At 34.0% G+C, this 12,071-nt stretch overlaps 1 protein-coding gene across 4 annotated transcripts in view; it reads right to left on the bottom strand.

The window, feature by feature from the left end:
- Positions 1–554: 554 nt before the first annotated feature.
- Positions 555–12,071, bottom strand: part of RSRC1 (arginine and serine rich coiled-coil 1) — a 421,306-nt gene continuing 409,789 nt past the window's right edge. For 3 of the 4 annotated variants that reach the window (XM_025376980.1, XM_025376977.1, XM_025376978.1), the window contains 3 exons: positions 8,534–8,640; positions 1,911–2,063; positions 555–1,207 (listed from right to left, as the gene is read on the bottom strand). In XM_025376980.1, the coding sequence (XP_025232765.1) occupies positions 1,115–1,207; positions 1,911–2,063; positions 8,534–8,640 (353 nt within the window). In that variant the 3' untranslated portion in view covers positions 555–1,114. The remainder of the gene's footprint in view (positions 1,208–1,910; positions 2,064–8,533; positions 8,641–12,071) is intronic. The other variant, XM_025376979.1, reaches the window with a different exon arrangement.

Below are 12,071 nucleotides of genomic sequence, written 5' to 3' on the forward strand. Positions count from 1 at the left end.
TATTTTCTATACTGTTTGCAACTGTTTTATATTTTTCATTTTCAACAGAGATTTGAATTTTAATAGTCCCAGAAATATAAAGAAGATGGCACTAAATGTCCTATATGTTGGCAGTCCTACCCTGAAGACTTTTTGTGCTTATCTTGTGTTCTGAGCTACAGTTTCACAGAGACTAAATTAGAGTGACTGGACAACAGGAGAAAATAGAAACGGGAAATATTCATGTCAGCTGTTAAAAACCAGTTTTGTAAAGCAAGGCCTAAAAGTCCTATCTCTGGCATGTTTAGTATGGAACATACAGTTGATTGTCATTCAGCTACTAGAGAAAGGTATTCTACAATGGCAGATAGCCTTATCAAAACAATTAGCTGGATTTCTCCACAGGGAATAGCAGTGGGTTAAGTAAGACTGAAGTGAGAGCTCTTATCAGTTTTCTCAGAAATGATTTCTCTATCATAGGTATTTGGCCAACTGATTAGGTCTAGCATGAACATATGATTTCTAAAACAAGCTGAGATCTGCTAACATGTTGCAAGGGAGCATCTAGTAGAAGCTGATCTCCAAGCAAAATCATCAATTTATTTAAGTTTCAAAAATTTTTTTTCCCATAAATATATTCTTTAACATGCACATTCTGCTTATATGGTTTAGTGTGCTTTTTATTGTGTCTAAAAATCTGCAATATGGTGAAATAAAATATTTAAAAATGGTTGAATACCATATGGAAGATGAAATCTCATATTTACAGCATGTAATTCAATTCTTATGTATCCATAATTCATCAAAATTGTCCTTAAATGACATCTTGACATTTTTTGAATTGCACTAAGAAACACTACTGTGTACCATTCATTTTAACAGACTTATTTATGATTAGCTTTATTAACAGTATAACATTTCCATGCAATCTTAAATTTTATGTTTTAATTTTCACAATGTTTGATTTAATTCAAATCAACAAATATTCAAGCCTACATGAGAGACAAATGAAATGAGACTACCTTTATATATAATCAGAAAAATCCTTTTAAGAGTAAAAAGTTAATATTGGGATTTAAAAACCTAAATTTCCAATGTTATTGCTGACAATCCAATCCAACTATATGTATATTACTTAGGCCACAGGACTGCCCATTAGTCTTTCTTGTCGGAGAGCAATTAACCTCTTGAACCATTTTTCCTCAGCATCAGCTTTCTCGATAAATAACTGAAATAAGAAAAGAAAAAGAAAAAAATGTTACTGTCTCCCAGTAAGTTGAATTTGACCTAATATGACAGAACCCACCTTTGTAGAATATATCTCTCAACACAAGATTTGGATGTTGTTTAACTCTTGATGACCTCTTAATTGATGACTATCTATTTGGAATTAGTAATGCTCAGAAATTCTTGGATTAAAATAACTACTAGTATCAACATCATTGGTTAACAATTTTGTACCTTGTATTTGTGAAGTTTATTTCCTACAACTTTTTCAAAACACAGTAGAATTACACCATTTCATAGAGGACAGCAAAGTACGATGTTAGTGATGTGCTCACAGATAATGAACAAAGTGGAGCTAAGTCAGAAATGGAACTTTTAGTGCTAGATTTTTAAACAAACACTTCTCATGGTGCTGATCAAGTCAGCTAAAAAAAAGAAAAAAGGAAAAAATGCTTCTCTTTGTCTGTTTTTCTTAACCATAGACAGAATACGTTTACAAGTTAGGCAACATGAGTTGGACACTACTGTATTCAAATATAGATAACAGTTCTAATGGCCTGAGGGCCAGATGCCTACTTTTACCAAGGGAATATGAACCTGTTTCCTCCAATGGTCTTCTTGGTGTTAGCACAAAAGGATAACAGCTTGAAATAATTTCAGTAAATTAGACTTCAACTGACATTTGTAAAGTTTAAGGATATTACATTTGGATGGGCCAGGGAATTGTCATCTTGGTACTTGATAGCAGTAGGGATGCTGCTGGGATCTATTTCTTTTTCAGTACTGGGTGGATCGGCAACTGCTGATGCTGGTCCTGATGTTGAAGTTGCCTGTTTCACTTCACTAGGTTCCACTGACTGAAAGAAACAACACATATTAATTTCAACACAATACACAATTAGAGTTTCACTTCAATAATATTTCTGATTTTGAGTAATAACTGTTCAATTAGTCTCCTTTGAGATGATACCCATCTCCCAAAAGGCCCTACCTTTTGTATTTGTTTGTTTTAGAAATACAGTTATTTTATTTTTATATTTGCTTCTTTTAGGAATAATTATATTTAGGAATACAGTTATATATATAGAAATAGAATATAAGAATAACTATATTGTATTTGTTTTAGGAATAACACATACAAAAATGCTGAGAAAACGTTCATCATTTCTTATGATGAGCATATTTTTCTTAAGAAATTGGTACTTATGTGCCTATACTATTGAGAGATACATTATTTCATATATCTAAATTCTATTAATCGAAACAAGCTTACAACAAATATCCAACATTTAGTTGGCCTCTTTAGGTATGAAAAGTAAATTCAAAGGTTATCTTTAAAAAAATAGCCTTATTGAGTGACAGAATTCATATACCATACAATTTACCCTTTTAAAGTACATAATTCAATGGCTTTTAGCATATCCATGGAGTTGTGCAATTATTACCAGAATCAACTTTAGAACATTTTCATCATCCCTCACAAAACCTCATACCATTAGCAATCATTTCCCATTTATTCCAACCTTTCCATTCTAGGTAACAATTAATCTCCTTTCTCTATGGATTTGCCCATTCCAGACATTTCAGATAAAAGGAATCATACAATATGTGGTCTTTCATGACTGGTTCTTTCATTTAGCATAATTTTTTGTTTTTGAGGCAGAGTCTTGTTCTGTCACCCAGGCTGGAGTGCAATGGCGCGATCTTGGCTCACTGCAACCTCTACCTCCCAGGTTCAAGTGATTCTCCTGCCTCAGCCTCCCGAGCAGCTGGGATTACAGGCGCACACCACCACGCACACTCGGCTAATTTTTGTATTTTTAGTAGAGACGAGGTCTTGCCATGTTGGCCAGGGTGATCTCGAACTCCTGTCCTCAAGTGATCCGCCCACCTTGGCCTCCCAAAGTGCTAGGATTACAGGCGTGAGTCACCGCCCAGCCGCATAATGTTTTTAAGGTTCATCCATATTGCAGCATGTATCAGTACTTCAATATTCTTTATTGCTAAATAATGTCCCATTGTATGGATCTACCACATTTTATTTATCTATTAATCAGCTGATGAACTCAAAGGTTGTCTTGGAGTTCCTTAAAATATTAAAATATATATATAAAAGTTTGAAAAAAAGGTATGATGTATCTTTGGAAAAAAATAAAACTCTAGGATTTCTTATACCATCATGCAAACCATAGACTCCCAATTCATTCCACCTTTACTGAATGTTCAGCAGGTGCCAGGCACTCTACCAAGCGCTGGGGATACAACTAATAAATCATTGCTTCTGCCTTGAAGGAGCCAGCAGAGTACTGCTCACTTAGTTACATTTCAATGTCTTCTTCCCTGAGAAAGAAGGCCAGGGAGTGACTGAGTGGCAGCAAGGTTACAGGGATAATATGAAGTGGATTAGATGAGAAACTGAAATTAAAAAGTAAAATTAAATAAAAACAAGAAGAATAGGAGATTAATTCTGTTATGTAGCCATTTTTATACCCATTTGTTCCACGCCTATTGTTTTTCAATTTCCATTTATTTCAACTTATCTACTTCTGGACACTTCACTTCTCTGAACAAAGCCAAAAACAGATGTCACTAAGAAAAATATACATAGGATAAAATATGCATGAATTAAACTATTCGTAGGTTAATTTGTTTTAGAGTTGGAGATCCATTTATTTAACCAGTATTTACTGAGCACTACTAATTGCTAAGCACTGGGTACACAGGCAGAGTCAAATAGATATGGTCCCTGTCCCAAGTGGCAATTATATGTTGCTAATGGAGTTGACAGATTATAAACAAATAAATTCCAAAATAATGCATAATCACAAATTGTAGTATGTGCTATAAAGGAATATACAAGGTGCTGACAAAGAATGATGGGGATCAGGAAGGGAAAAACATCTACTTTAGATTGGGTGGCTAGGGATGGCTTCTCTAGGAGGTGAAATTTAAGCCCTGAAGACTTAGAAGGAGCCAGGCATGTGAAGAGGAAGAACAGATCTCTGGTCAGAGGGAAAAGACAAAGATTCTGAGAGAGAAGAGCTTGGTGTCTTTGAAGATCAGAAAAAAGGCCACACGCGCTGGTGTATAGTGAGCAAAAGAGACAGTGAGACACTGCAGGCCAGAACTTGGGGTATTTCTTCCTTAACACAGCCACATCACCACTCTGCATGGGTATCACTTCCCAGCACCATAGCAGGCAAGTGACCTCAGACAGAAAGTCGGGCAACTGTGGGGCTCACCTTTTATCTCCCTTCTCCAAAGGATCACCCTCCTGAGCTGCCTATTGTTACATTCCTAAAAACAATGCCTCACACATCTTGTCAAGTTCTATAGCTGTTTATGGTGGGAGGGCAAATTTGGTACCAGTTATTCTGTAATGGTCAGATGGTCAGTAAAGTCTAATTATTCTTGAAAAATATTGTTTTGGCTGCTGAATGGGTCCTGGACTAGAGAAATGCAAAAGCAAAATCAGGAAGAACAACCAGAGGGCTACTATAACAGTTAAAGAATGAGATGATGATTTGGATTTAAATGGTGGCTGTGGATTTTTGAGAGGAGACAAATTCTGAGCTATTTTGGGGATGATGATATTGAGATCCACTTTTTTTTTAAGGCATGTATTTTATTCAATTAAAATACTCTATTTTTTAGTTTTTTTTTTTTTTTTTTTTTTTGAGACAGAGTCTCGCGCTGTGTCACCCAGGCTGGAGTGCAGTGGCGCGATCTCGGCTCACTGCAAGCTCCGCCTCTCAGGTTCACGCCATTCTCCTGCCTCAGCCTCCGAGTAGCTGGGACTACAGGCGCCCGCCACCACGCCCGGCTAGTTTTTTGTATTTTTAGTAGAGACGGGGTTTCACCATGTTAGCCAGGATGGTCTCGATCTCCTGACCTCGTGATCCACCCGCCTCGGCCTCCCAAAGTGCTGGGATTACAGGCTTGAGCCACCGCGCCCGGCATATTTTTTAGTTTTTATTCTAATGGAAGCTGATCAGCATTCATAGGAGAGATTTATTCCCTTGTGGACAAAAGGGCTAGATATCTGAGGGATAGATATCTGGACAGTCATGTATGTTTAGGAATTCTTACAAAGTAAGAGAAATCTATTCTACAAATTGTTTTCAAATGTTAAGATGCTTATGACTACTAAATCTAACAACTAATGATGCCAATGTTAATGATAATATTAACTTTTATAGATATTTAAATATTTATTCAATTTGTTTTGGCAGCTTTACTGTTACATTTTGGAGTCAGTAATTTTTTTCACCAAGTCTCAAACATTTGTATGTCTCCAACACACTGTGCCTAGATGGTTTGTGGCCCTAAGTGATGTTATACTGACCCTTAATACAACTAAGGATATTTAAAAAGCCCAATATTCTGCACAAGGGCAAGTGGGAAATATGCTAATCCAAGAGGTTCAAGACATTGATTTTTGGTAGTCTATACTGCCTTAGGGAGACTGTAAGAGCGTGTCATTCTGCATATCTTAGCCATGGCGTGATAGGGCTTAGCTAGGAGACACTATCCATGTTAAACTGCCTTAAAAAGATGTGGAGTGCTATTATTCTAGTTGTCAAAGATGTGGACACCACCTCTTTAGGTAGCAGAGATAAGATTCTACCATATAAACCAAGCAATCTCATCTTGTTTTTATCTACACAGTACATTAATGATTTCTTTGAGAAGTACTTACACATAATAGAAGGTGAAGCTCTCAGAGGTTAGATAAGAGCATGGAAGTTATTGTTTAATAATGGGCAATTAAAAATTTGTAGAGAGAACCACTAATTGCTACTTTATTTAAGTGAGAAAAACTGTAAGATAAAATTTTCCCTTGACTATAAAACAAAACCTCAAAATGGCTACTATCAAATATCTGGCTTTGAGTAGTGCTGCCACCTGGTGGTTTAGTTTGTAAAAATTAGTTCTAAAATCTACTTTCAAGTAGGCCAAAAGACCATGCTGCATAGGGTTATTTACCCTTCTTTTGAACACAGGTGGGTATCTGCCAGATACAACAACATTAGGGTTGAATAACTCATACTAAGTTTGAAAACAAGATGCATCTTTGTTCCTCAATGATATATCAGGGACTATCAGATTCCCTCTTAACTCAGACAAAAGAAATACGATTTCAGAGTTAAACTAGTTAAATCAATATGTGTTGCAGGAGACACAGTGTCTAGCATGTCACTGGTAATAGCCACTTTTCTGGTAAAAGCTCCCTAGCTTAATTAGTGGAATTAACACAGTTATACAAAGACTGTACCAACTGAAGGGGTGGCCAGCATACAAAAGCCTTTTTTTTTTTAAGGGATACAAACTTTATATCAAAGTGTACAAAACTGTCCAGGAGAAAAATCCGTTGAAACTAGGGTCATGGGTAATTCAGTCCTCAAGTGAGTTAATCCTTGCTATGCATCAGGGATAGTCCATCATATCTTTCCATGATCTGGATGAAAGGGTCCACAAGATAATTTACCTCCTTTTGCTAAGTAATCTCCTCATAAATAATTCAGCTTCTTGGGCATCCTGAATCCTCGCCTTATATTGCAGATACAGATATTTTAGAGTCTAGGCAGGGATATCACTTTCTAAAGTAATAAACTGTCCCTTTGTTCTATATTTCAGTCAAGTGTGAATTTATTCATTGTTAGACTGTCACTGATCTTCTGATCATTCTGAAGTGTAGTGACTAATAAAAGTCCAGTAAGACTTCAGACTATTGTATATTCACCAAGATAAATGCCACCTTATGAAGTTTTCTAGCATATTCTCCTGTTAGCACTACTTCCTACCTTTCAATGCATGCTTTGTTGGAGGCATTGAATTGAAAATAAGTTTAAAGGGAGAAATTAACAATTAGTACCAAGAGAGAAAAAGTTGTTTAGTAGAAAACCCAGTGTATTGACTATGGAAGAATAAGCATTTCTACATAATTAAAATGCTAGTTTATCATAAGAGAGTCCAATAAAAACTGGGTGTCAGGGTAAACTTCACAAACAAATATGACGAAAGCAAGTTTTAAAATAAATTATAGTAATTCCATTAGGATATATGAATGGTCTTATAATATGTAAGAATAAGATTAAATAAAATGGGCAACTATATTTATGAATGTTCATTTCATGGCCCCAATTTTTTTAGGAGTTGTGCTGGCAAACTACCAAAAGTTCAAAGGAAATCAACAAAATGGCAACACAAGGACCACAGATTATCCAGGGCTATCTGGTCCTACGCCTGACATGTAGTATATACTCAATACATCTCTCCTGAATAAATTATTTTAAAAAGTATGTGGTAATTGAAAAGACTTTAATCTCACTAATAACAAAAGAAGTGCTAATGGAAACAGGCCAATTTTTCCCTATTAGGTCAGTAAACATGATAAACCTGATAGGATTGGGTGCCAACCAAGATATCTGTGGGAGGCAGTTATCTCTTTGAACTTTTGGGTAGAATTTGAATTGGTAGAATATTTTCAGAGGGTGACTTGGAAACATGTATTAAAACAATGTTAACCTTTAACAAGTAATTCCATCTTAAAATTTTATTTTAAAAAGATAATAAATATGAACTTAAAATCTCTGAAGTTAAAACTACTTATTTGATATCAGAGGAAAAATAACCGTCAGGAGACATCAACAGGATATTATACAGCCATTAATACAATTTATGGATGGAGAATATTTTAGAGTGTTAATTATAACCATATTTTCATTATATGAATGTTATTAAAGAATACATGTATTTCCTAGAATACCTTTTCCTACAATAGAAACCTAATTCCTAAAAGCAGTCCTACCAACGAATGAAAGAATAAAATATTCAATGGAAGTAAAATGTCAGTCAAAGCTCCTTTACCACAGTCAAATAAATGATAACCATCTGGGCAAAGAATGAAGATATATGTGACAATATGGGTATTAGTTTTTATTATTAAAGCCCTTTTCTAACTTTTCTCTAGCAATGTCAATTCAAAACGTAGATGTACACATTTGAAAAGAAAACCGTGTATGTTAAGAAATGTGCATTACTGTTATAGAACTATTTTGTTGACATATTATTTTGTCTTCTTGGTGAATTTAAAAATAAAAATGACATCTGACACATTTTATAGTATTTTTTATACAAATTAAACTTGTATTAAAGTGATTAAGTGAGTCTCCCTGATTTGTTTTCTCTCTCTCAGCAACATGGCTGACACTCTCTTGCTTTACTTCATCTATTAGAAGAAACACATTTAAGTAAAATCCATTAATAAAGCATCTCTTCAGATAGAATCCAAAGGTTTACTCATAATGGGTGGATAAAAACTTACCTTTTTGACTTCTTTACTTGATCTGAATGTCTGCTGAACAAAAGAATCACTTTCAATAGCTTCAATTTCTTTCACTCTTTTCACTTGTTCTACCAGGGTGGCTTGGTCTGAAAAAGAGGGTATAATGTCAGTGTATTTTGGTGTAAGCATGTTAATAACGCCATACCTAAGCAATGTTCTTTCTATGAAGAAATTTTACTACTTATGAAATTTAACTGGATAAAAAGACATTATAAATTAAGCTACAACAAGAAACTCTTTTGTTTTGAGATCCACAAATACAATATTTCTATGAATTAAGACTCATACTCAAAACCTAGAACACTGCTAAGAAGGCACTGCTATAATGATCTCAGCTAATCTGGTGGGGGGGCTTTTTCTTAAACTTTAACGTTTTATCATGGAAATACACATAAAAGGAATAAGGGCACAGTGAATCCACCTGTATGCAATGCTCAGCTTCTATAACCATTAACTTTCTGTTATTCTTATTTAATCAATCTATCTATATCCACCTCAATTTTTTTGGGTGGATCTGATATATTTAAAAGTAAATCCCAGGCATCATACCATTTTATCCCTAAATATTTTAGTAGGCATCTCCAACAGATAAGAACTTAAATAAAAAGAACAACAACTTGACAATTTTCACAACTAAAAATATTATCTATAATTCCTTAATTTGATTACATCTATAAATATTCCATATTTGATTTTCACTGATTGTAAAAAAGTCTCTTTATAGTTGGTTTGTTTGAAATAGGATCCAAACAAGGTCTATACATTGCACTGGGTTGATAAGTACCTTAAGTCTCCTTTTATCACTTACAGTCCACTGCCTTTCCCTTTCATTGCCATTTATTCACTGAAGAATCTGAATCATGTATCTTGTAAAATTTCTAGATTCTGGATCTGGCTGATTTTATTCTCATGATATTATTTAACATGTTCCTCTATTTCCCATGTTTTGTGTAAACCACTAGTGAAACCCAAAGGCTTAATTACATTAAGGTTCAATTTCTTTTGGTGAAGAATACATCATAAATGATGCTGTGTCATTCCTATTACATCATATCAGGATGCACGTTTCCTACTTTTAGTGGTTAAGATTGATCAGTGGGGACAAGGTGAGTCAGTCTGACCCCTTAGAAAGTTCCCCATCAATCTTTCACTTAGCAAATTAGCAACACTGTTTGTTGCTTTGAGCCATTATTTCATTAGAGATTGTAAAATGGTGATGCTCTATCATTCTTCCTGCATTTATTAGCTCTGATTCTTCTATAATGAAGAACATTTCCTCATTGACTATTCAGTGACTGTGAAATACAGCCTATATAGGAAAGTCACAATAGATGTTTGATTCTTTCCCTTTATCAATTTTGGTCCAAAGGTGACCAAAGATGGTCATTATGAATTCATGAATATTTGCTTATTTAATGTACTTCAGTCCATGGTAGTCATTTTCTTATTTTGATGCTTCAATTGTTTCATTTTTGGGTAGTGGGATCCTCTTGAAGTTGATTCCTATAGCCTTTCAATATAATCCCCAGTAGTTATGGCTTAATAAGAGTTGTAGGATCATCTTGAACAGTTTCTGTCCCAGACCTGAAATCAGCCATTTCTCCAAAGAACTCAGGCTCTTCATAATGGAGAATAATATTTACAGACAACAATCTGGGTACTAGGGGTATTCATTGCTACTGAATTGTCAATGCTTCTGAACCTCTTCAGTATGTGAGATACAAAGTACATGCTTTTAGAAGGAAACAGTTAATATGAGTTTATGCTGATACTACCAACCAAATTAAAGATTTTAGGATCTTAAAAGTCTTTTATTTTATATTTGTATATCCTTTTTCTTACTCTAAAAATCTTAGGCTCTAATGATATGACCAAAAGTATTTGTTTTTCTTAATATGTATATGTATTAATTTCAGAATAACAGGACAAACATTACTATTAATAACAAGATGTATTAACACAGTTTAAAATTTTGTTATGGTCTTTGACCTTAGGATTTATTCCACTGCTGAAATGCTAAAATACTGTGCTTTAAAGTCATGAAATAATTCTCTGCATAATTATGCTATTAATTTGATATACAATTAGGTTTGTTTCAGTTAATTGAAACAATTTTTCAGGTCTTGCTTTGTGATTAATGTTCATTTTTTAGTTGCAAAAAATATTTATATGATTCTAAGGTCAAAGTTTAAAACACCATTCACAAGTCTAGAATGTCCCTAGTTCTCACTCCAATCTAGAGATAACCATTTTTACTAAGTTTGTGTTTATCCTTCCATTGTTTATTTTTGAAAATATAAGTATATTCTTTTCTTGCTTACATAAAATTAGCATACTATGTACTATTATGTATATTACCTTTTTCAGTTAACATTTCTTCACTTTTACTCCACAGCAGCTAAGAGAGTTCTGCATTCTATTTTATAATAGAATAGCATTATATTTCATAGTTTGATGATAGTTTTTTCCACTAATGCCCTATGGATGGTTAGTTGTTTCTAGTCTTTTGCTTTCACAGTTACAGCTTCAATAAACAGCCATGTGCATGTGTAATTTCATATTTTTGTATTTTCATATTTTTATATTTCAGTTTTTTCACATGCTAGTTGGGCAGAAAAATGTAACATAATGACTTACACCCTTGCTGTTTAAATTCATTTTAAGCTGATGTGAAGACATAGTTGAATTAGGAATGATTGTATACTCAGCTAAGGCACTTAAAAATTTTGGGATTTAGGGTTCATGGAGAATAGTTCACATTTACTTAACAATAGTAATAAGTGGTTTGACACGAACGTGGAGTTTTTTGCAGCAAATCAATTTTTGTAGCAGCTTTATCCTTGAAAGGTTTAATGTTGTTATAGAGATAAATATAAAGAGTATTAAAGGAAAATTGGTTTCATAAATTCAACAAAAATATTATCTGACAAAATCTTTGTCTCAACTTCTGACCAATCACAATTTATAAAGATACAGTCTTGTGCAACTCCAGTCTATTTCTGGGATGGCTCTTATGAAGATGTGTCCCTGACAGCTGAAACCAGTCTTTTCTCTTGTGAGAAATAACCACATGAGAATGAAATGCTTGGAAGTAGCAGCCAACACAGACAATACTCCCATCTTTGGAAGAATATATCTTCCCACATAATAAAACCAAGCACTATCAGAGTGCCATGTAAGAGTAAATAGTCCCACATGCTTTATACAATGAAAGCTCCTCTAGATTTTAATTATGCAATATACTAACTGAGCATGTGAAATGAGAGAAGATTCTTTGCCCAGCTAATTTATTAATATTAACACATCCCATACAAGCAGATAAATTTTTTATTAATTACATATATAATAATGTTAATATAGCAAGGGAAAGTCATAATGGGTACTAGTCTGTATAATCCAACTTTAATGTCGATATGAAAACTACTTTTGTCTATATAGGTCTTAGTTAATTTCACTGGAATTATTTCACAGTCACTAATTCCCAACAAAAAGACATTATTTCTGACCTCAGAATGAT

This window comes from Theropithecus gelada, chromosome 2, assembly GCF_003255815.1.
Source record: "Theropithecus gelada isolate Dixy chromosome 2, Tgel_1.0, whole genome shotgun sequence".
Taxonomy (NCBI): Eukaryota; Metazoa; Chordata; class Mammalia; order Primates; family Cercopithecidae; genus Theropithecus; species Theropithecus gelada.